The sequence below is a fragment of the Lactuca saligna genome, chromosome 2 (genome assembly GCF_052625555.1).
Source record: "Lactuca saligna cultivar CGN05327 chromosome 2, ASM5262555v1, whole genome shotgun sequence".
Classification (NCBI taxonomy): Eukaryota; Viridiplantae; Streptophyta; class Magnoliopsida; order Asterales; family Asteraceae; genus Lactuca; species Lactuca saligna.
In genome coordinates, this window is record NC_136418.1 from 56,894,950 (window position 1) to 56,920,638 (window position 25,689).

Consider the following 25,689-nt stretch of genomic DNA (forward strand, 5'->3'; position numbering starts at 1 on the left):
TTCTCTATTGTACATGCTTTTAATCCAAGACTTAAAACCCTAGATCTAATCAATATATCAAATGAATTAGGGTTTAGATCGTACCTTGATTGTTATATAGTAATAACAATCTCAATTCCTTCTTGTATTGACTTTAGAAAGCTTAGAGTCACAAATGTCACTCCTCTAATGGCTCACAAACACCAAGAGCAAGAGGATGAAGAAGAGAAGAGAAGGAGGTTGCCAAAAAACGTGTGGAAACCCTAGAGAACTAGTTCACCATGTTTTTGAGGCTTAAGGGTATATTTATACATGTAGGCTATTAGGGTTTTTAACTAGGAAACCCTAATTTGGATGCTTAGGCCCTAAGCAACCCATGGACCCTTTTCTAACAAGCCTTGGACGATTTCTAATGGGTTTCCCCATAGAATTCATCCAACCTTAAGTAATAAGGTAATCCATAGCCCAATTGCAATTATCTTATAATTACAATTCCAGTCCCTTAAGTTTAATTAATCTCTTTTAGTCACAAACTTAATTCTTATTAATTCTTGACTAATATTAATTAAACAATATGATTTCTCCTTTAATATATTATTCTCATAATATATTAATAAATCATAATTAATCCTTTCTCTCCATAATTCATCCTATCAAGTTGCTTTGGTGAAGGCAACTCAAAAGGACCATGCACCATCAGGTCAAGTACATACCAAAATAGTTATGGACTTAGACACTAATCCAACATGAAATTGGGTAGCTTTTGAAAAGTTTAAATTGGTTGAAATTTTTAGAGTGTTACACTTTGAGTTGGGCCTTCCTAGTGGGCTATGGTGATTGAATTATTGGTGGATTGTCCAAGAACAAGCTAATGGACCAAAATAAGTAGATGGGCTTTAGGATAAGGCCCACATGAGGATATGGGCCCAATTTGGAAAATTGGGCCATAATTGAGCCTTTATGACTATGTGATAATGGGCCATGGGAATTGGATTGGAATAATCGAATGGGCCTTAAGGAAAGACCATGTAGAGGTCTGGGCCCAATTTAGAAAATTGGACCATATGTTGGACTTTGGCCCATTATTTTACTTTTGGGCTTTTGTGGTGTGAGTTAAACCTTGGGCTTGGAACCCAATTATTAATTGGGTATTGTTTTATGTTGACAATGCAGGAATCTGTCAACCAGCAGCTGGGGTTGTATCTGCGGGACTTCAGTAGTGCCAGGTGAGTTATCCTCACTATACTAAGGGGTCTAAGGCACCAAGGCCGGCCCATTGGATTTGATATCCTAGTAGTTATTGATATGTTGAGTTTTAGTTAGTGATGTATGCGAGTTGATATGCTAGTCGGGTAGACCTGTAGGACTACCTGTGATACTGTAGGATTATTTGTATGTGCATTAGTTATGATACATGTCGACATGTTATGTGGGATGGGTTGAGGTTGTACTGCTCCATGCGGTAGCCAACAAACCCTAGAATATTCCAAATATGAGCTGAGGGCCCGGTAGGCATTCCAGACTCATACTGAGGACTCGGGAACATTCCAGATACGAGCTGAGGGCCCGGTAGGCATTCCAGACTCGTACTGTGGGCTCGGGAGCATTCCAGTTACAGGCTAAGGGAGACTCGTACTGTGGGCTCGTGGGTATTATAGTCTATAGGGCTGTGGACCCGTTATGTGCTTATCTGTTCAGTTTGTTCTGTTATGATGTTGCTGACATGGTTATGTGGACTGTATGTGTATCGGTATTTTGGGAGTAACTCACTAAGCTTTCGGGCTTACAGTTTTAGTTTATTGTTTCAGGTACATCAGGGGATCGTGGCAAGGCAAAGGCGTGATCGTACAACTCCTCGCTTTTATGACTATGTTTCTGGGATACTCTGATATTAAACTATTTTGAAAACATTTTGTAATGACTAATGGGTTTTGAATTGTTTAAAAAGTTTTAAATTGGCTTGAAATTTTAGGGTGTTTGGACCAACGACCTCATCATCGGGATGTTACATAATTAATATATATTAAAATAATTTAGTTTTTCATAATTGATCCTTGATGTATGCATAATTTTCAGATTTGGTCCAAGCGCATTTTGGTCATTTAGAAAAAAAAACTAATTACTCAAAAGTTAAAGTTAACTCCAGAAGGACTAATCATGCAATTTTTGAAACCATAAGGACCAATGGTATAACATTTTTCATATAAGTCTTTAAAGTGCAATATGTTGCAAACCACATGGACTAACTATGAAATTTTGTCTAAAAATTATGAATGATGTAAGATGAGGTAACTTGAAGCTTTGATTTTAATAAACCATAAAAAAAATAATGATTAAATGTAGAATTAGTAAAATGAGTTATAAGGCTTGGAGGAGTGGATGTTGTTTCACCACATACAAACCACTACGACCATAGGGAGCACATCCCCTGACCATGGTTTCGAGTGCGGTTGACCGCACACATAGTAGTAGGCGTCTGTATTCAACTTTCACCCACTTTTCCTTTTACCAACTTTCAAAGGTCAAAATTTAATTTTTTTTATTTTTTTTATTACCTACAAATATAACCTCGTAACCATTATTTTACCACACCTTCATCAAATTATCTTTCAACTTCTTTCTTTCAAAATTTAAAAAATGTCTTCTTCCAACAACCCAAATAGTCAAAAAACACTCACTACTCCAAGATCTCCGTATAATCAACCGATTTATTCGTCCCCGGTGTATCACTATGGTGGTATACTACCGTATTATCCGCACCAATTCTCGCAACCATAAAAATTTCCACCACAATATGCAGTTATGCACAACGATACTCCCAACCACAACCGCAAACACCAACACAACCACAAACGATCCCGAGGTTAACATGTTTGATTTTTTGTCCCAACTAGAATTTGTTCAACAAACTCTAACACCCATTTCTGGTACCGAACCCGAGTTCTTTCGAGAAACCCAACTCACTTAAGCACCAAATAAAAGAAAATAGAAGGTGGTGGCAAAATGATGGGTGCCTAAAGAAGCGTTATGTTTGGCACAATCATGGATCGATATTTCAGAAGATGCGACAACAGGAAAAGACCAAAAACATTATCGTTTTTTTATGCGAGTTAGAAAAAGGTTCCACAAAGGGAATGAAGCTTCCTGGGTATCGTTTGAAACACCAAATTTACTCAAAATGGGGAAAGACAAACAAGAAAGTCATGTTGTTTAATGATTTGTATACCGACATGAAACGTCAATAGAAAAGCGGAGAAAGTGATGAATTGATTTTGTAGAAAGCTTTAAAAGTGTATCAAAAAAGAAAACAAAAATGTTTTCAAGTTTCTTGAAGTTTGGAATCTTGTGAAAGATAACAAAAAATGACAAAACAACAAAACATCTTAATAACATATCGATAGTTGTTCAAAACGATCAAGAACATCTAAATCTAACTACACTACATTTGTGTTGGTTTTGATCTCAACAATGATGAGCTCGTTCAACTTTCACCACCTTCCTGACCAATAGGAAGGGACAAATCAAAACAAAAAGACAAAAACAAAGCAACAGATTCAAATGATTTAAAAGAAATGGGGGACGATGTGAAGGGTATAAAAGAAAGAATAGACAAGTTTTTACAAATTGCCTCCAACAGAGAGTTTAGGAAACAAAGAGATGATGGTATGAAAATACTAACGCTAGACACAACGAACATGAGTGGGGAGAAGCTTGAAATTGCTTTGACGATGAATGTCGGACTTAAAAAGTGTTATGCTAAGTAGGTTTTGAGATTTCTAGTTTTTTTTTTCTAAGTTTTTAATTGTTTGATGTGTGTTTCTTTTAAGTTTGTAGGTTTAAGTTTTCTAGTTTTTTTTTTCTAAGTTTTTAGGATTTTTTTAGTGTCATCTTATCTTTTTTTTAAGTAATACAATGTAATGGTTTTTAATTTTTAAGTAATGAAATTTATGTTTTTTTTATTAAAATTAAAGTTTTTATATAAATTAAACTGTAAAAAAATATGACACCACTCCTTGTTTTATATCCTCGTTTTTATCCAAAGGAAAGGTTAAAGTTATTAATATAACATACTAATGTATATTTAATAGCATATGAATGTTAAAAATAATTCAAATAAGAAAAAGATAATTTACAAACAAAGAAAGAAAAATATAAATATGCATTGTTGCACTTTGGTCTACAAAACCAAATTCAGTTGTACAAAACCAATTTGAGTCGTCTTTCTCAAATATTTCAATAACCAAAGAGCTAATGGGCTAGCGGTATGGAGGGACCATTTCATTTAAGAGGTCAGGGATTCAAGTCTCGGTGGAAACATAAGTGGTTATTTAGGACTAGATTAGTTCGTTTACTGTTTCAAAAAAAAAAAAAAAAAAAAAAAAAAAAAAATTAGATATCAATAATTAAATGTTATATATTTATTATAAAAAAACAAAATAATTAGATAAAGTTTGAAACCAAATAATATATTGATAATATTTAATCAATTACGGGAAACCATATTGCTTAAAGGAAAGAAAAAAAAAATAGCACCAACCTTAAAAATACATTAAAAACAAAATAAAAATGTCGATTTAATAGTTATAGAATAAATAAATTTGATTGAATTGCTTAAATTGGATAATAATAGCAACTATAGTAGCATCTTTTTATTTTGTAAAAAGAAGATAAAAGAGAAATAGGAAACGAAAACCTTTTTGAATTCATTCATTTCAATTATCGGTGGGAGTGTGGGACCACAAATACAATTTTAGCAGCAGCCAACAACCTGAATAAATACTAAAACTCATTCGATTCCAATTCCAACAACAAACATTCCACCACCAACAGAACTTGCTCTACCACTGATACTATCCGTCTACCGGAGAAAATGAGCGGTGCCGGAAAGACGGTGTGCGTTACCGGAGCATCTGGATACATAGCTTCATGGCTCGTCAAGCTCTTACTTCACCGTGGTTACACTGTCAAAGCATCTGTTCGCGATCCCAGTCAGTTTCTATCTATAACTTGTTTTATGTTTTTGTTTCACTGAAATCTGTGCTTGAATCAGTCTATCTGCAGAATCCTTGTTAATTCCTAATATCTATGTTTATCATTCGTCCAATTTGATTTTAGGTTTATTAATTGCGACGAATTCTTCTTACAATAATCGCGCTTCAAATATTACACTTCCTAAGTGCGACAATTAGTGTCGGATTTTTATTCTGAAATACGGAATTCATCTGCACAAGTATAACTAATTTTCTGATAGAAATTATGCATTACATAGTAATTCAACTGAAATGTACATCTTCAACCATGGGGTATTGAAATCCGAACACTTGTAAGAATTTCTGTATGATGTAAATGTAATCCCCTGAATATCAAAAAATTGGGCGTATGCTTTCAACTTACCTTTCAATTTAGGAATTGCATATTGGATTTGTCTAATTGCTGGTTTTCTGGGATCTTTAACTTTCAGACAACCCTAAGAAAGTAGACCACTTGCTTAAACTTGAAGGAGCAAAGGAAAGGCTTCATTTGTTCAAAGCAAACCTACTTGAAGAAGGCTCTTTTGATGCTGCAGTTGTTGGCTGTGAAGGTGTTTTCCATACAGCATCTCCCTTTTTCCATGCAGTCACTGATCCACAGGTTTTTCCAATACACTACCAATACGTATATTAAAAATACCAAAATCTCAACTTCAGTACAAATTCAAAAGGCAAATGATGGATAAATGATAAAAGGATAAATCTCCTTGATAGCTTGTTGGATTGATGATGTTAAAAACACAGTTCTTGAATTGTGAAGTTTTGATTCTTGTGTTTCAGGCAGAATTAATTGATCCTGCAGTGAAAGGAACATTGAATGTGCTTAATTCATGTTCAAAGGCTTCATCAGTTAAAAGAGTTGTAGTGACATCATCAATTGCTGCAGTTGCTTACAATGGTAAACCAAGGACTCCTGAAGTTGTAGTTGATGAAACCTGGTTCTCTAATCCAGATTTTTGCAAAGAAATGAAGGTATAAATATAATAAATACACTAACTTTAATATTGTTTAAACTTATGTTTTGGGGTCTGATTTTTTTTTTTTTTTTTTTTTTTAATGTTTGTACAACAAGATGTGGTATGTGGTGTCCAAAACATTGGCTGAAGAAGTTGCATGGAAATTTGCAAAAGAAAAAGGATTGGATATTGTCACCATAAATCCAGCTATGGTGATTGGTCCTTTATTACAGCCTACTCTTAACACTAGTGCTGAAGTTATTGCAAACCTATTCAATGGTAAGTATTATTTGTTAAAAAAAATTTAAAATTCTGTTTATTATATCATCCAACTTTCATTTCTTCCTATTACACATTATAATTTGAAAAAACTACCCTACTACAGATTCAAATGAAAAGAAATATTTATTTAATTGGTAGAATTTTAAAATACAATGTCCTAGTTACAAAAAATTGGAAGTATAATGCCTTAATAAGAAGAAAAAAACTAGAAAGTATAATGTTTTAAGAGAAAGAAATGAAAGTAGTATGTTGTAATAATTAATAAACAAATAAATGGAAGTATGTTTGCTCTTTCTTGCATTTATCTCTTGTTAAAATGTTTGTAAGTGTTCATTTTTTAAGAGCTAAATGCAAGAATTAGGCAATAGCAATGTGTTTCCATTTAGTTGTTTATTGCACTTTAAAAATTTACTCAACTTTATTTTTTTCCGGAAAAACACCTTACGTGTTTTTTCGTGTTTTCCAATCCGGCCTTTTTAGTCGTTTTTTCCGAAAAAAGTTGTAAAATGTGAGGGTTTTTCAGAAAAAACTAAAAATTTTGAGGGTTTATTTGGAAACAGTTAGAAGGATGAGGGTTTTTTTTGGAAAAAAAAAAAGACTTGAGGTTTTTGTTGGAAAAAATGAAAAAATAAAAATAAAATACAAGGTCTTTTTCAAGAAAAAAAAATAAAGATGAGGTTTTTAATCTAGAAAAAACATACAACATAAGGTCTTTTATGAGATTAACCCTTGAAAATCTAATAAAAGACCTTATATTTTATGTTTTTTCCGGATTAAACCTCATTTTTATTTTTTTCCTGAAAAAGACCTTGAATTTTTTCTCAAAAAAAACCCTCAACTTTCTTTTTTTCCGAAAAAAACCCTCAAACTTCTAACTGTTTCCAAATAAACCCTCAACTTTTTTTTTTCTCGAAAAAACCCTCACATTTTACAAGGTTTTCATGGAAAAAAAAAACCCTAAAAGGGCCAGATCGGAAAAAATGAAAAAAATACAAGGTCTTTTATGAGATTAACCCAATAAACAAATACATGAAAGTAAGTTGCTATTTCTTGCATTAATTTTTTTTTTATTTGTATCATATCATTATGTAGCACAAACATATGGAAATTCAACCTTTGGTTGGGTTAATGTTAAGGATGTTGCAAATGCACATATTCAAGCTTTTGAAATCCCTTCAGCAAGTGGAAGATATTGTTTGGTGGAAAAAGTTGCTCATTTTTCAGAAATAGTCCAAATATTACGCAAACATTACCCTGAATCTCAACTTCCACAAAAGTAAAGCTTCTACTTCTTTTCTTATTTATTTATATTTATTTATTTAAATTGAAAATGGGGTGTTAATAATGTGTTATGGTTACACAGGTGTGCGGATGACAAGCCTTTTGTTCCCACATACCAAGTGTCAAAGGAAAAGGCAAAGAGCTTGGGTATTGACTATATTACCCTTGAAGAAAGCCTCAAGGAGACTGTGGAAAGCTTGAAGGAGAAGGGCTTTATTGGGACTTCATCAAACATGTGAAATCATTCTCTCACAACTTTGTCATGGAGATTGAGTAATAATAAAAAGATGTTTTAAGTGAATTAACATCTGGTATTGAAACCAGAATGGAGTTATGTATTATGAATGAAATGTATTGGAGCTTATTTCGTCCTTTGTTTCTAGACATCATCTAGTTAATTTAAAGACAAAATTGCAAAAATGGTCCCTGTGATATGCATTTTCTTAGAGTTTTAGTCCAAACTATGACTTTTTTTTATTGGTGGTTTTTTAAGCTAGTTTCGTTGCATTTTTAGTCCTCTGAATAGTAAAATGACTGTAATACCATTGGGGTATTTATTTTCCATTTTTAAATCATTTTTTAAAATTTAATAATTATTTATTCATTTTAATAATTAAAAAAATGAGAGGGCCCACCTCTCTCTCTCTCTTTCTCTTTCTCTCTCTCTCTCCAAACTCCACCCCTCCTTCGTTTTCGTTAACGACCAAGAACTCCCCACCAGAAGTGGAGCCGTTTTTCCAGCCACCAAGACATTCGAGGTTACATACAACCACCTCCTGACACCGCCTATTCCGACAATCCTCACAGTCGCACTCTACCACCATCCATCGTTGTTGTTGTTCCCCTTCCTGCTCGTCAATCCAAGCCAAACTCCAAAAACTGAGGTAGCAAAGCCGCCGGAGGCAGCTCACCACCCCACTACACTGACTGCTTTCCCTTTTTACTCTCGTTGTGTATTGTCGGACGAGAATCCAACTCCCTTTTCTATCCAGACGATCTGGAACCCAACGAACATGAATCCAACTCCTTTTTCTATTCAAATCACTTCAAAAATCCCTAAATCACATTCATATCTTTTGATTTTTGAGTTCATTGTTGTTCTTAAAAATCTGCAGGTTCTTATTATTCAGATCAATGGAAGATTATAACTGATCATTCATCTGTAGATTGAGCATAATAGCATCTCTTGTTAAACAGAACACCTTGATTGACATAAATGCAGATCTTTAAACGAGGCACGCAATGTGTTCGATGAAATGCCAACAAGAGATGTCGTCTTCTGGACTTCCATGATCTTTACTTATGGCATGGCTGGAGATGGTGAAACTGCTATTACGCTATTACAGCCTTTTCAAATATGCAAAATTCCGAAATCGCCCGTGATTCCATTTCCTTCGTTCCAGTTTTGTCAACTTACAACCATGGGGAATTACTAAACCAAAGAAAACATTCCTTCTACTTCTGGATTAAGGTTTCATTTCAAATCCGGGACTAAGAACAAGTCCCCTTCTCCGTATTTGTTTCAGGTTCGGAACATTGAGAGTTGTGTTTTGATGAACATGGCCACTGCGTTAAATGAATGTATGTTTTTTTACAGACAAATAATTGTGTGTGAGAGAGAGAGAGAGAGAGAGAGAGAGAGAGAGAGAGAGAGAGAGAGAGAGAGAGAGAGAGAGAGAGAGAGAGAGAGAGAGGTGGGCCTCTCAACTTTTTAATAATTAAAATGAATAAATAATTGTTAAACTAAAAAAATGAATTTAAAAATAGAAAATAAATACCCAATGGTATTATAGTCATTTCACTATTTAGAATGACCAAAAACGCACCAAAACTAACTCAAAATGACCACCAATCCAAAAAAATCGTGGTTTGAACTAAAACCCCCAAAAAAATACATACCACAAGGACCATTTTTACAATTTTGTCTAATTTAAATTATTATATATTTATTGCGCTTTATATGACATGACAATAAGATGACATAACAAGATGGCATTCTAACATGATTATATCACATGTATTGTGAATGATATGTATTAGACTACTATGGTAAATATTATTATCGAGGTAAATACAATTTTACTTTGGACTCCTGTAAAAACTAAATTTATCAATACATCTTATATTCATTTTAGACGCCTGTAGCACACTAAATTTTGTAATAGCTTTTACAATAAATAAATTTTGAGCTCATCATACATACTTATAAAGCTAGCATTTTTTCTTGAATCTCATGCATTTGAAACCTCCTTTTTTAACTTTCACATTCATTTGAAACCCCATTTTTTAACTAATGAAACTCAAAAATTTTCTTAATTATGATTTAACATTCAAAAGTTTTATAACTTATATTATGTTTAATTAGCATTTAGTGAAAAGTTTACTATAAAAAGATCAATCTTTTGTGTCTTTTGTGTTATATGAAATCTTACATGTAAGAAGGATTTGAAGATATTGTGATTCAAAAGTTTTCATATAGTTGAAGCATTCATGGTCCAAATATGATGATTTGAAGAAATGGGTTATATCGCATCGATGGTAATTGTAATATGATTTTTTCTTTCAACCAAAACAAATAAAGTTTTTCTATTATTTCTTTATATTCAGTTTCTCATTTAATATTTATATGTAATTTGTGTGTATTACTCAATCTTGAATGTGACTCTCCAAACATCAATGTTTTGCTTGGAATATCTTTATGATTCTTCTTTTTCAAGAAAAATATTTTGATTGCAGGTTAGTGCAGAATTGTCATCAAGTTTCTATGGTCGAATGATGTTAAATGAAGAAAGAAGATTCATAAAATTGATATAGGTTTTTTTTTTTTTAGCAAAGTTGACGAATATTAGTTTTTTCTTTTGATTTAAATGTATGTTTATGTAACATCTTTATTTATCTATTCAACCACTCAATGCTCTTATTTATTTGATTGTAGTTTTTCTATTTTGATTATGTTTATTTTCTATTATTTTTTATTGGGTTATCCTACACAACATATTTAAAAGACAATATTTAAAAGATAACATAATTTTGAACATTTGATATGTAATTATGATAGACTTATCATGATATATTCTTTATATGAAAGTAATTTATCCATATTATTACGACAAGAATTACATATGACATTTACGAAAATATATATATTATATGTGATTTGTTTAACATGTATATGCACCTATTTATGATATAAATTTATAATTAAATATCTTTATGTTTAATAATTGAAGGGATTAAAATGATGCATCAAAACCAATTATTTAGACGAATAATAATAATAATAATAATAATAATAATAATAATAATAATAATAATAATAATAATAATAATAATAATAATAATAATAATAATAATAATAAATATACATTTTCAAGTACCACATTCATTTGAAACTCACACTAGAACTCAAAAGTTTTCTAATTTATATATATATTTATTAGTTACAACTCTTGAGTTTTTAACTTATGATTATTAATTAGTAATCACTAATAGTTTTTTTATTTTCCTTTCTTTTATAAGGTTGTAAAGTTTTGCTCATTAAAAACATTAATGTATTTGAAGAGATTTGTGATTTAAATATGAAGAGTTAATATAAATGTTATAATAGATGTTTTAGTGTTATTATGTTATTAAAAGTTATAGTGTTTATTTTTCATATTTTTTATTATTCGTTGTATATATATTTTTTTAATACAAATATTATAATATATGTTTTTCTATTTTTATGTTACTAAAAGTTGCAGTTCATATTTTTGTTCATATGTACCCGTTATATTATCATTCATTTGATATATAATTTACACAATTTTAAACGATTTATAAAATTATCAAATAATTGCATATATCACAATGACTTAAAAATTAAACTATAATGTTTAATAAAACTAATATGCTAAGTTTATGTTTACTTTACTACTAACATTTTGTTTTAAAGTAGAAATATTAAATAATAATTTGGTAAAAGTTATTATTTTAACTATATAATTCTATTCTTGCGCAATGTGCGGGGATTCGTATAGTTTTATATTGTAGGAATGAAATTTTATGGGTAAGTTAAAGTATTGATGAATAGTAAAATTATCAATTATAATCGTCCTTCGAATTAATCTCAACCCTTCATCGTGTATGTATTTTATTTTCCTTTTGTTCCCACGTACTTAGGTCCTGTTTGATATACGTCTGACTCGGCCCGGTCAGACGTTTTTTGCTGACTCGGTTAGCTATTCTTGTTTGGGAAACAGATTTTACATGTCTGACTCTGTAAGTTAGATCTAGACGGGAAAGATATGAGATATCTGCTGACTGAGAAAGTTCCCAAAAGTACCCTTGCCTTTCCTTGCCCCTGCGTTCAAGTTTAGCGCCTCCATATGGATCTTCTCTCTTCAACGGTCGATGATCAGAACCTTTTCTCCCCACCGATCGGCGATTTCAGCCACTGTATCTGTACCGATCGAATATATCTTCTCATCAGGTACGACTTCCCTCTTCTCGGTTGCCTTTTTTTAGTTGTTTCTCTTCCGATTTCTTGATGTTTGTGTTCCGATTTTTCAATAGACCTTTCCTGTTCCGATTTTTGCTGTTTGTGTTTAGTTTTTTTGTTGTTCTTCTTCTGATTTCTTGCTGATTTGTTGTTTATTTGATTTTTCCTTGTTCTTTTTCTGATGCAGATTGGTAAATCTAATGAACTATTTCGTATAATCATCTCAATCCATTGTAAACACAAACTGATTATCGATTCGTCATCCTCGATTTGATGCCATATGACTTCTCCAGCCATTGAATTCTTATAAGTGTCGGCTGATTATTATCATCACCAGGTATGATTGAACTTCAGAATATGCATCTCTCAAAATTAAAAGGAACATGTTAGAATATGATTTAAGATGTTATTGGTTATGCTTCAGATCAGTTAAAGGTAGTATCAACTTTAGGAGGCTAAACATTCTTTGTTAATGTTGATAATGTGTTCTATTTTTTTGACCAAATTGTCCCTAAGCTTTTGTTCCTCTCCAGTTTATGATAAACATCATCGTTGGTTCTTAGGAGGCTGAAATAAGCAAACTTTTGCTGCCTAGTTTAGTAGATACTCAAGTTTATGTTATTTTGCCCGGTTCAAGTTGTAGATACTCAATTTCGGACGAAATTCCCCTGAACTTTTGTACTTGCCCTTGAGTTTTTTTTACCTGTTAGTTGGAAGATTTCATTAAATGTTCAGTTGCTCTTGGATGGTGGTGGTGAAAACATATTGTTATTGAGGTTAAGTACATTGTTTGTTTTGTGTAGTTTTCTTTTGTTTTTATTAACTTTTGTATCTCTCCAACCTCTTGCAAGCATTTCATTTATTTTAATATTATTTTTTTCCCATACCGGTAAAAAAAATCTTCCATATTCGTCCCTCAAATGTCTTTCTTTAAAATCAACAGAATGCTCTTTTTTACTTGTTTTTTTTTAACTTTGTAGATATGGAGAGTTGAAGACCATGGAGTTGTCTTCTTCAAAAGTCATGCGGGTTTGTTTAAATTTTACAAAAAAAAACATATATTTGTTACCAATGTGGAATAGCTTGGATGCAACTACCAAACCATTTTGTTGCGAAGATTAGGAAGAAGACAATTGAAGATTGTTATTTTATGTTTAAAATGACGGATTTCAGTAACCATTTGGGTTAGAACTTTATTATTTTGAAGCAATAGGCTCTTTCAAAAAAAAGAACTTGTGTTAATATGAGAATTTTAAATAATTTTTTTTTAATAAAAATGTTAATTTTGAAGTTATGTATGTCAAATAGAGTTATTATTAACATTTTTTGTAAAAGGGTAATATGGTCATTTTTACATCTTGTTCTGTCCGGTTCTATATTTACCAAAAAGTTTCGAACAACTTGTTTTGTTCAATTCCAATCTTACCAAACGCTATACAAATTATTTGTCATGTCCAGTCCAGTTCTTTTCAGTCCAATCTAGTTATGTTCCACCCAGTTCATCTACCAAACAGTACCTAATTGTGCTATTATTATTTAGGATGATGTTGATTTCATTAGTAGAAAATTGTTTTATGTTTAAAATTGTTTTTGATCATGATAAAAGTTATGATAAATTACTTTAAATATTAATGTTTTAGGATGTTGGTTTAGAACGAGGGTAAAATGGTCATTTGTTATTAGTCAGCACATCCAATCAGATGTATAATCAAACAACATGATTTCTTACTCGGTCAGGATTTCTTACCCAGATAAACATTTCCCAGTCAGCACTTTCTCAGTCAACAATTATCAAATGGGACCTTACTCCAAACGCGCAACAACTTTTTTTTTCAAATTACCCTTGATTAACTTAAATAATTTTCTTTTCTTATAATAATTTAAGCAAGCTATTTTGGTTTTCTTTCATAACTTTTGTTACGTGATACTCGGTATAAATATGAATGTAACAATTTCATTTATTTTAGAGGATTATATGTTTTCTGTATTTTATATCGTTGAAATATGATATTTTACGAACGGTCGAACCATCCAAGTTACTTAAACTTAAAACTATGTCATTTTCTTTGATACCTAAATATTGTCCGATTTCAAAAATAATTATTGTAATCATCATAATCATCAACTTCAACTAAAAGTATTTGTAATTTATCTCAATACAAAATATCACCAAAATACAGAATTTTGCAATTTAGTACAATATTTATTATATTTGATATTTTACATATATAAATATAAGTGTTATGTGGCTTTTTAATTTTAAAATATGAAAAAATAAATAAATAAATAAATAAAAATAAATGTACATATGGATATTAATTATTTAAAAAAATATTACAAAATAACAAGTGTCAAAACTCATTAGAGATTAACATATGACAAAATTATATTCATTTATTATATATATATATATATATATATATATATATATATATATATATATATATATATATATATATATATAATGAAATCTGATTTCCTTTCATATTCATATGTAACTAGTATGCGTTCGTGGTGCCCTAATAAAAAAAGAAAAAAACAAATGTCTTCCAGTTTTAGATACTCACGATCCACGAACGAAGAATACATCCACTTTGTATGAATGAAGAACACATCCACTTTGTATGAATGTTTTCATTTTTAAATTTTATTTGGATGTTAATGACTTTATGAATTTATGTTGAAAACCTTTTTTTTATGTTAATTACTTAAATCACTTTACGACTTTATGTTGAAAAAACATCATTATTGAAAATACATTGTTTATTTATTAAACGGGTTATACGGATTGGATTAGACGCACTAACTTTTGCACCCACGAAGCACGAATCCATATACTTAAATGGGTTATATGGGCTGAGTTGGATTGAGGTTTCCAACCCACCAACTCATGACTCGCCAACCCATATATTATATGGGTTGGGTTGAATTTATATTTTTGACATACCAACTCGTGACATGTCAACCCGAACCCAACCCGATTGTCAGGTCTAAATACACTATAGCGCATGCTTATTTCGGTTAGTTTCCTTTGACTTAAAAGAAAATTGAGTAAGTAAACATCAATAACAAGCATATACATGTTTAAAGTCGATTAACTCGTTGGAATGGGAAGTAAAAGGTAAGGATTACTTTATTCTTGGGTTTAACTAAAAGATGGAAGTAGAAATGGCCAAATGAAAAGTAAATACATCTAAATTGTAGACTAATTTATAACAAATATTCATGTTGAAAACTTGGAATTACTTGTAGCATTATAAAGTTTAAAAATGGAATATATAGGCAATGAGGTTTTTTATAAGAGTGCATCAAAGGAGCAAATCAAGTAAAATTTTGAAATTGAGATGCAAGGTTTGCATTTGATATCAGTCTCAAATCAATGCATGTCAAACAACACAGTATAATCTCTATTATGTCGATTAACTCCTATTTGGATACAAAGAACCAAATACAAGAATTTGGAAAAACAAATATCAAGAATTCACTTCAAAATAAACCTTAAAATTGCAATTTTGCTCAACTTTCATGAAACTACTTGAATTCGAACAACCGCTTATTCTAAACTAAACCTCACTTCAACTTGACCATCAATTTTACCAGACTCCCACACACAACATTAAAGTCATCACTCACAAAATTGTCTAATTTGTGTGGCAAAACCGATATTAGACCCCATGTATGTACAAAAGAAAATTAAATAGCAATGTCCTTTCCAAATTTCTCTTTTAAAGCAATGTAATTAAATCTTCAAATATAGAAGTGAAAAAAATGTAAGTGTGGAAGAACAACCTTATAAGACTTTCTTCATTTCAAAAAGGTTTGAACGTTCCTTGTTTGCCACGTCAGCATCAGCTTGGGAAGCAATCGCTACAATTACTCCTTTATCTTTAACAGTGTCAACTATATCCGCAAATTCCTTGAAGTCATTTGACCTTTGGGAAAACAAAGAGTTATGAAATAGCAATGTAATTTCAATTATTTTTTGTTAGTTAATATATTTAAATGTTCAAAATAGGTTTAAAAGCAAGAAATAGCAACACAAAATCGCTTAGACCTTATATTTTGTGTTTTTTGGGGATTAAACCTCAAATTTATTTTGTCTAAAAAAGACCTTGTATTTTTTTCATTTTTCCGATCTAGCCCTTTTAATCTTTTTTTTTTTCGGGTTATTAAACCTCAAATTTATTTTTTGTCGAAAAAAAACCTTGTATTTTTTCATTTTCCAATCTTAGCCCTTTTAATCTTTTTTTTCCGGGATAATCTCATAAAAGACGTTATATTTAGTGTTTTTTCCTGATTAAACCTCAAATTTATTTTTTGCCTGAAAAAGACCTTGTATTGTTTCATTTTTTCAGATCTGGCCCTTTTAGTTATTTTTTTCCAAAAAAAAAATTTGTAAAATGTGGGGGTTTTTTGTGAGAGAAACTAAAAAAGTTGAGGGTTTATTTGGAAGCAGTTAGAAGGTTGAGGGGTTTTTTCGGAAAAAATGAAAAAATACAAGGTCTTTTTCAGGAAAAAAAATAAACTTGAGGTTTAATCCGGAAAAAACACAAAATATAACGTCTTTTATGAGATTAACCCTTTATTATAACATTGTTAGTTTCTTCTTGTTGAAGCATTTTACTTTCAGATTATTTCTTATGTCATTTTATAAACATATAAAATCAATCTTAAAAGATGAAAGATTTTACCTTGTTGAAAATATTTCTTCACGTCTTGCTTGTCTATCTTCTTCAGAAATTCCCGATAAATATCGCAAAAAACTACAAAAAACAAATGAACATCATTTTTTTCATGGCAATAAACTTAGCTAAAAAAAATTATTTTATAAAAACAATCAAAAAACAACATACCTACTAAAACCTTTGGCATCAGGTAGTTGGAATGAATCCAGATCCTGAATTGTACCAATAACTGCCTTCTCAAGGGTATTATCGTCAATTTCAAGTCCACGTAGAAAATCAGATGTTCCATCATATACATCTAGTGTCTTCAGTAAATTAGGATCCCGATACGATAGGAATGACAAAACACCTGTATGCAATAATACAAGGGTAAAACGGTAAATCTAAGAACATCATAATTGGCAATGAATAAAAAAATGAGCCCATACAAAAACTGCAATTGGTTTAGGGTTTTAAAGGTTGTTATCCTATTATCAGTATCAATCACAAGGGGCATATTTGTAATTTTACCTGAACGAGTATCAAAATCACAAAAGCCACCAAACGCCCCACCATTAACTCGAATATTGTCCCACAACCATGTATTACTTATGTATTTAGATATAACATAAGCACTCCCATTTAGTTGATAACCATTTTCATAAATATTAGCTGCTTTTCCAACATAATTCACCTAAAAATAATCACAAGTTAACACCAAAAAGTGGCAAAAACTAATATATTAATAATAATTATTATTAGGAAACTAATATGGCTTAAGAGACATGAATGATAAACTAACCTGAGTAGGGATTATAATTGCTTCATTGTTTGATGGAAGTTGTGCATTTGAAATGGATGATGAAACTGAGGAATTACTTGGAAGAGAATTGAGAAATTTTCTTATGTATTTTTCTGAAATTTTAAGGTTTTTTCCATCAGATGTGAGATTTAGAATGCAGCCTTTTTTTGAAGGGAGGGTTTGGCGAATCTCTTCAAGGGACATGGAAATTTCACTCCATTTCTCTTCGATTTTCCCTTCAAGATCTTTCAAGAATTCCAGATAACTGAAATTGTATTAGATATTAATAAAAAAAATAATAAACTGATAAATATTTTACATAACAATTTGATTTTAGTTACATAAACTATTGATTAGTTGAATGTGTAAAATGAAACCATATACAGCAACTTACTTGACTTTTTTTTTTATCAATTAAGACAATGTACTTAAATGAATCTTTATAAAACTGATAAATATTTTAACCCGTGTCAATATAATTGTACACGTGGATGATGACATGGCGAAAACAGGAAAAACCAGTGCCACATCAACTTTTTTACAAATTCCAGCTCGCCTATAAATGAATCTTTATAAAGAATGTTGCTTTTTCTTGCATCTAACCCTCAATTTATCTGTATCTATTATTTTGTTTATACCCATGTAAGTAGAAATTATAGGTTATTCATGGTTAAAAAATCTTGATTATATTCATGAAGAACAAAAACCTGATACCACCCATCTGTTCAGCAATCCATCCTGAATGGTTTAATTTTGCATTCATCCTTGTAGCTGCAAGCCCATGACCACCTTCCCTTAAATGATTCTTTAAAAAAAAAAAAAAAAATTATAAAACCAGACAACTAAATAAAAACTGATTACTAAAATAGTCTACAGCTTCAATAAATACCTCTAATTTAGCTTTGCTTTCAGAGACAAACCGTTTGAAACGCTTTGGATTTGTAAATTCAGCTTCTTGAAGAGCACATGTCATCTACAAATAATGGACAAGCTTTTTAAGAGGGTATTTACGTCTTTTGCATGGGAAAACTTCCATGAAAATGGTGGGCATACCAGGTTAAATAGAGCTTCTGTGTTTGCTGACATGGCTTTGCCTCGAACAATTACATGGCTAACAGGATCCTTTGAACCTTGCTTTGATGATGTGAAAGGGTAAACTGATATTCCACCTGTCTCCCTTCCAATTAATTGACTGAGCTGAAGGGCGTTTACGTCTTTTGTACCCATTTCAAGTAATGACCGACTGTTCATCAATGTAGTGAAACAATTATTCACATTATGTAGCTTAGAATTTAGGATATAAAACAGGGGAATATCTATTATCTAGTGTAAAAAAAAAATTCCTTTTTTTAAATGACAACATATCATACATATTTGGCTTGAATTACAGCCACACATTGAAGATCTTACCAAAAAAGTGGAACAAGAGGAAGAAGTTCAGGCTTCAATGAACTCATATCAAAAGCTATATCAGCATACAGAACATCATTCGTGATGAGGTCATGCTTCAATACTTTTACCCCATTGATATCTCCAACCTATAATTGCAAAAACTAAGGCTCCATAAAAATCATAAAGTCCAAAAATGAATACAGCACTTGAAACAGTATATGATGAGGCTATATTACCTCTAATGGAACTTGCATAGGTTTTTTAGAAATGTTCTTCAGAGAGAATCTTGGAACAGCTTTTAGAGGTGCAGAAGGTTTCAGTTGTAGCTCACTTGTCACACGAGCTAATTCAGCAAGATCTTCTTCAGTCATACTTGCTTTGAGTTTTTCTAAGTTATACCTCTCTACTGATTCATGTTGAGAAGCCTTCTCTGGATCAGGCTGATTAAAGTACAAATTCATTAGCATGTGTGTAACTGAAACATAACTGCCTTCCATAGACGCACAAGAACTGGAAATGTGTGTTATGCAGTACCTGAGCTTCGACATTTGGGCGATGAGGATTATTTAAAATGAATTTTTCTATCAATTGAGTAGATACAGCTCTTGATCCTTCCTTGTCCACTCTAGCTTTCAGAAGTTCCATGGGCTGATAGAAACAATACAAAATCAGAGAAAGGGATAAACGTTGTTCTGTTTTTTTTAAACCGATAAAAGAAAGAACTCATTCCATGGAGGGAAATCTAGAGCTTAGCTTACAACAGAACGAAGCATCAGCGCAAGCCCTTGAGGAAACGCTGATATGTTGTTTGCTGGAAGAGAAGATTCAACTGAGTTCAAGGAAGTCTCCACAGCATCCGAATAGAAACCTTCATGTGCCAAAGAATTAAGTGCCTGCATCACAGAACGTTCTTCAAGTTTGTTGTATTTAGAAACATCCTTCACTCCAGGCTGAAGAACTTCCTGAAGCTTTGCTTTATCCAATCGAGTCTTGAAAGAAAATAGGATTTCAAATTGAGCTCCAAAGATCCGCTGCCTTTTTAACCAGAATAATTTCTTGCGTAATTCATGCCTTTTCGTTTCCATAACCAGCATTTCCTTGTTGATTTTCATTTCAAATTGTTCTCTTGCCTTTTTATGAACATGAGGTGATTTTAACACAGTGAACAAGGATCGTGTCGAAGGCAAGCCGATCTTACGTGTGTCAGGTGGAAGCTCCCAATGAAGGTTTTTGTCAATTGACTCGAACGATCGAATCATTATCTGCATTTTGGTGGTGGAGTCGGATTTGGCTCTCCTCATTTCACGCCGGACGATGACATCACCGGAAGAACTTTTAAGCAAGAACTTTCTCAGAGGAGAAGCCATGTTAGGTGAAGGCGGTGCCGACGGTGGCTCCGGTGAGGGAATGGCTAGCCAATTGGCTTTGGACGAGGTATGTAGGAGGATTTCGGCGTTTCGCCGTGGAGTTCAGTGTGTTAGGGTTTTACCTCATAATTTGTCTGCTCATTAGACGAGGTGGAATTCGAGATTTGTTAGACCAAATAAAAAGAGAAGTTATTGTGAATATTTTTTTTTATTGTTATATATTTTGGTGTTTCTTTTATTTTATTTTTTTTAGACAAAACTGCACAAATGGTCCCTGTGGTATGTCAAAAATTGTCACTTTGATCCAAAAAGGTTTGGACTAGCATCAGTGGTCCAAAACTTTCATTTTGTTGCGTCTTTAGTCCAATCTGTTTTATTTTTTTCAAAATGACGGATCTGCCCCTGCTAATATATTTTATCTTTTTTCTTATTTGTTTTCCTTATTTTCAGATTAAAAAAACAATAAAATAAAAATAAAATAAATCTCTCTATCTCTCTCTAAAAAAACAAGAAAATAAAAATAAATCTCTCTCTCTCTCTCTCTCTCTCTCTCTCTCTCTCTCTCTCTCTCTCTCTCTCTCTCTCTCTCTCTCCTTCCCTAATATTTCTCATTCCCTCTTTGTTTGTTCTTTATGACTCTAAAGAACACTTCATAAAGCCCAGAAACCGGTGCCATCACCGGAAACTGGTGTCACCGACGGAAACCACCGTCATCCAAAATCATTGTCGACGCCACCACCATCTTCATCATTGGCGCCACCGCCTTCAGCCCCACCTTCAGCCCTCATCGTCTCTGTCACTAGCAACCTCCAACAAATCTGAAAGTCATCATCACCTGTAACAAATCCTAATCGATTCCCACCATCGGAGACCCTTTTGTCACTTTCTTTGTTCGTCTTCTCCACCGGAAACCATATCCATAACCCCGATTTTTGACAAAAACCATCAGCAACTTCTGAAACCCTAGCGCCGCCACCTTATCTCATATGGATTAGGGTTTTGAACGAAGAAGAAGGACGTCGTCGATTTGTGAAGACAACGACGTTTACAGATCAGGAACGTCGTCGATCTTGAGGGTTTCTAGACGAAGCCACCTTCGAGAATCTGAAATGCATCCTTACAAAGCTTGAATCGATAGATCTGGTGGCGACGATTCAGATCCTCCTCCGTCCAGATCTGGAAGCCAGTTTGTGGGATACCACCATCAGAAGCAAACATATTGCCTCTCGTCGCCTTTCATCTTCTCCTCTGACTTGATTGTTCCTCAGCAAAACCTAGCTCGAAGCAAACCCTTATTTACAGATCTGTTTCCATTGCCGGAGAAGAAACAAATAGCATGCCGGTGAGGGTTGAGATCGGGAGGTGTTCCAACGAGAGAGAGAGAGAGAGGAAATGGTGATCGGTGGTGGTGGTGTTTACAAGAGGGAGGACTGAAAACAATTTTTTTTCTTTTTTGTTTAATTTAAATAAAAAATATAACAAAATTAAAAAAAATAGAAAATGAAATTACAAAGGGCAAATCTGTCATTTAAAAAAAAAATCAAAGTAATTTGGACCAAACTCACTACAAAATCAAACTTTTGGACCACTGGTGCTAGTCGAAACCTTTTTGGACCAAAGTGGTAATTTTCGACAAACCACAGGGACCATTTGTGCAGTTTAGTCTTTTTTTTATTGTCTATTGTTTCTATCTTGTATAATGTTTCGAAAAAAGTAGGGTCGTGTAGTAGATTATTGAATGTAAGGGGACGAAAAATAAACTTCACAAACTAATGTGGTAAAAACTTGAGGTGTGGTAAATGCTATGGACCAAAAGTGGCAAATTCTTGAAATTTTTATGGCTAAAATTGTCAAACTCGAATCTAGTTACTAAAACTGTCAAACCCCTAAATTATTGTGGCTAAAACCCATGGTTCTAAAAAGCGTGGTGTAGCCGTTACGAAAACGTCCAATGCGGGTTTATTAAGCGTGGCGTCCAAATAACGTGTCAAGGTGTGCCAAATAACTCCAACCGCGTTATGGCGCGAGTTATTTTCAAGGCGCGGGTTTTTCGTTTTTGTTTTTTTTCTGTTTTTTTTCGGGTCTAAAATAATTGAGCTTTTGTTAACTTTTATATATTAAATATTAATATAACATATCTAAAAACTTCATGTATTTGATACAATTCAATAATTATATGACTCATCTCTTTTAATGTATATAAAATAGCCACGCCTTGAAAAACATCATGGTTCGTCAAGGCTTGTCATAACTTAACTTTAACCTCACCGTCAAGTCACGCCTTGCGTTTTTTAGAACCTTGCTAAATCCTAAAGGGTCTTAACTTTGGACTAAAATTGTCAACATTTAAAACTATTGTGGCCAAAACCTAAAGTCTCTAAAGTTAACTATTCCTCTTATTTGTTGTTTCTATCTTGTGTGTATAATGTTTTGAAAAAAGTAGGGTCATGTAGTAGATTATTGAAGGTAGGGGGACGAAAAATGTCAACTCCACAAACTAATGTGGTAAAAACTTGAAGTGTCACATTTGGTAAATGTCATGGACCAAAAGTGACAAATTCTTGAAACTTTTATGGCTAAAACTGTGACAATCGTCAATTTCTGGTCAAGTCAAAGTCAAATAAAGTCAACAAGTCAAACCGGTCAACTCAACGAACCCTTGTATATTCGGGTTTACATTACGTTTACTGTTGTACAACTCGCTACTTTAATACAAAGTATCACTTGGAAATTTCAGGTGTTTAGAAATTCTAAACCCTAATCAGGCTAAGTGATGTAACAACTCGATAAAACACTATTGCATACCCTTCGGGGGTGTGTAACACTCTTAACAAGGCATAACGGGGTTTACAAACCTTGCGTAAGAAGCTAAACATTCACAAAGACCACAAACAAAGTCTCTCTTAATCTATCTCTCTCTATCTAAATCTCTCTCAAAACATCTCTCAACTTTTCATAATCAATCGGGGCATCTCGACCCTTAACTTGGTCAAAAACCACTCAAAACGGGAAGTTGAATTGAAAAACAGCCATTTAGAACCGAACCTAGTCCTAAGAACCGAAACCTATAAGAACCGAACCCTCATGGAACCGAAACCTCTAGGACCGAAACCTTTATAGGACCGAACCTGCTTATAGGACCGAAACTGCTTATAGGACTGAACCTCTAATGGACCAAAACCTCTAATGGACCGAACCTTCCTTTCGTTTGGATCACCTTCGGTCTTCGGTTCCATCCAACCTTCGGTTCCTACTCGGAAAATTTCGCATAAAAGACTACTTTCGGTCCTCAACCTTCTAAGACCGAACTCACAGACTTTCGGTTCTCAACCTTCCTAGACCGAACCTACCTTCGGTTCTCACCCCATGGGACCGAACCTTCGGCCCTGGTCTCGGATTTTCACCATTTTTCCCGGTTTTCGACTATTTTCACGTTTTAAGCCTGTATTCAATGATTTTCACGCGGGATTTTCATATAAATCCATAGTTTATTATTTTCGACCTTCTAAGATCATAATATATCCTTATCTTAAGGATTTCTATGATAAAATCCCCATTATTATTGAGAGCAAATTCAAGTACAAAAGGTGCTCTTTGACTTTTCCCCATAAAGTTATGACACCTTCAGGGTACTATTCATGCTTTATGTCACTATTCACATGAGCCTTGTCTACTCATTGTACCCTTACTCTTCTTCAACAAGTTTCCTTAACCTCGTACTCTCCAAGAGCCAATACTTCTCAAATCTCCTAGATCTCTTTCACTTCCCCCATAAACTAGCACACTTTTCTCTCCCCTCCTTTCTCCAAGAACTCGAAAATTTCCAGGAAGACTTGAGCTTCTCATCCACTTTTGGTAAGTAACTTCAGCCTACACTTGAATATCCTACACTCTTTCACTCAAATCATAGATTTCTCACACAAATGTCGACATATTTGTTCTTAGGATCTTCAAATCTTCGAGCATCTTTCAGGTGTTCTTGACTTGGAAACTTCTTTTCTTCAACATCCATCCTAAGGAATCAGTCAAGGTGAGTTCATACCCCTACATTTTCATGTTTTCTTCAAGTTTTAGGGGGGGATACAAGTTAAAACACCATAATATAACTTAAACTCAAACATCAGCTTTCATCAGGAAAGTTGAGTTCCATTCACGAACGGTTTTGAACATCTTAAACTTTTTAGTTTTCAAAATAGTATAAGGTGCAAATAGTTCAGGTTTATACCTTTCTAATTATTTATTAATTATTTTCAATAAAGTATTAATTAATAGATTTATGTTTTTTTATTTATGTAAAATTATAATTGTTGATTCAAATAACATATTAATTTTTGTTTTACATGCACACTCTAAACATTCAAATGGAATAATGGTTAGTCACAATACACAACACTGTCAAAGTTCAAGATAGTGGCTACCAAATTATAATTATAGATAGGTTGCAGAAATCGGGATTAATTGTGGATTAATCATAAATTAATCGTTTAGCGTTCTCCAACCGACATTAGGGGTGTTTGACGGAAATTAGGGATTAATCTGGTTTGACGGGATTAATCGGTAAAAAAATCACCTTTTTTTACTCCAAAATTTTCAAATTTTCAAATATTATACCAAAATGTTCATATTTACGTATTTTCAAATTTTCAAATTACAAATTTTCTTATTTTCTAACTTTGAAATACTTGTTTTTCAAAATTCAAGACCTATTAATTCTTTAACCCCAGTCGACCATCGAGCTACCGTCAAGCGACTTTTACAACCTTAAATTATAATAAACAAAAAGACTTGGTCTAGGATTTTAAATAAAAACCTTCAATCATCCGATGTAAACTAAGTCAAGATCTCAATTTTTCACTTTTTCTTGAGCATGGCTTAGCTAATTTTGTGATAATAGTAATAATGGTATACAATACAAATGGAAATTTAATTACGTCAATAAATTTTACTTTTACTTTTAGTAATCATTTCCAGCTGTAACATACATGTCCAATTATCGTGTTTTGTTAGTTTTAAAAATGAATAATATTATGAAATATTATATGAATTTGACTATTGAGTTCTAACATATAGTTTTTACTAGAATTAAAGTAAAGCTATGTTTAGAATCATTCAGAATGTATTGGAAGTCATATGAGATTCCAATCAAAATGAAAATATTGAAATTTAACGAAAATATAAAATTTGAAAATAAGTAAAATTTTATTATTGAAAGTTGTAAAGAATCTCGTTAGAAACATTTAGGCGAAAACATCATCGAAATCCGAGTTATAACGAAGAAATTATGACTCCTTAAAGTTTCGATAAACTACTTTTTAGCTTTAGTGATCTAAATGAAAGTCGTAGCACTCGTTAAACCGAGAATTTTCATAAAAAGAACGTCCAAATCTGACTTCGTATGAGGAAGTTATGATTTTTCTAAGATTCGGAATAGCAGTAGACAACTAAAAACTCGAAAT

The 25,689-nt window shown here is 32.4% G+C and overlaps 2 protein-coding genes and 1 long non-coding RNA gene across 3 annotated transcripts; 2 read left to right on the top strand and 1 right to left on the bottom strand.

The window, feature by feature from the left end:
• The first annotated feature begins 4,768 nt into the window (after nucleotides 1-4,768).
• LOC145030997 (phenylacetaldehyde reductase-like) lies at nucleotides 4,769-7,910 on the top strand. The gene is made up of 6 exons (XM_078979425.1): nucleotides 4,769-4,967; nucleotides 5,441-5,610; nucleotides 5,790-5,981; nucleotides 6,082-6,244; nucleotides 7,340-7,523; nucleotides 7,611-7,910. Exons 1-6 carry the CDS (start codon nucleotides 4,850-4,852, stop codon nucleotides 7,765-7,767), a joined length of 984 nt encoding a protein of 327 aa, XP_078835551.1. The 5' UTR covers nucleotides 4,769-4,849; the 3' UTR covers nucleotides 7,768-7,910.
• Nucleotides 7,911-11,847: 3,937 nt separating this feature from the next.
• Nucleotides 11,848-13,250, top strand: LOC145028891 (uncharacterized). Its single transcript, XR_013676241.1, has 3 exons — nucleotides 11,848-11,999; nucleotides 12,196-12,345; nucleotides 12,989-13,250. It is a non-coding gene; the product is annotated as an uncharacterized LOC145028891 (long non-coding RNA).
• A 2,250-nt stretch (nucleotides 13,251-15,500) lies between these two features.
• On the bottom strand, nucleotides 15,501-20,399 carry LOC145030998 (presequence protease 1, chloroplastic/mitochondrial-like). Its single transcript, XM_078979427.1, has 12 exons — nucleotides 19,625-20,399; nucleotides 19,401-19,514; nucleotides 19,103-19,306; nucleotides 18,885-19,012; nucleotides 18,528-18,717; nucleotides 18,364-18,447; nucleotides 18,182-18,279; nucleotides 17,475-17,739; nucleotides 17,204-17,366; nucleotides 16,862-17,042; nucleotides 16,700-16,771; nucleotides 15,501-15,940 (listed from the first exon to the last, which is right to left on the bottom strand). Exons 1-12 carry the CDS (start codon nucleotides 20,231-20,233, stop codon nucleotides 15,799-15,801), a joined length of 2,250 nt encoding a protein of 749 aa, XP_078835553.1. The 5' UTR covers nucleotides 20,234-20,399; the 3' UTR covers nucleotides 15,501-15,798.
• Nucleotides 20,400-25,689: the final 5,290 nt, after the last annotated feature.

Excerpts from the sequence above, each read along its gene's own strand:
- LOC145030997 (XM_078979425.1), top strand. The coding sequence starts at position 4,850 with ATGAGCGGTGCCGGAAAGACGGTGTGCGTTACCGGAGCATCTGGATAC. Across the intron at positions 6,245-7,339 it reads TATTGCAAACCTATTCAATG|CACAAACATATGGAAATTCA; the intron begins GTAAGTATTATT and ends ATCATTATGTAG. Across the intron at positions 7,524-7,610 it reads GAATCTCAACTTCCACAAAA|GTGTGCGGATGACAAGCCTT; the intron begins GTAAAGCTTCTA and ends ATGGTTACACAG.
- LOC145030998 (XM_078979427.1), bottom strand. The coding sequence starts at position 20,233 with ATGGCTTCTCCTCTGAGAAAGTTCTTGCTTAAAAGTTCTTCCGGTGAT. Across the intron at positions 18,718-18,884 it reads CCTCTTGTTCCACTTTTTTG|TCGGTCATTACTTGAAATGG; the intron begins GTAAGATCTTCA and ends ATTGATGAACAG. Across the intron at positions 18,280-18,363 it reads AAAGCAAAGCTAAATTAGAG|AATCATTTAAGGGAAGGTGG; the intron begins GTATTTATTGAA and ends TTTTTTTTAAAG.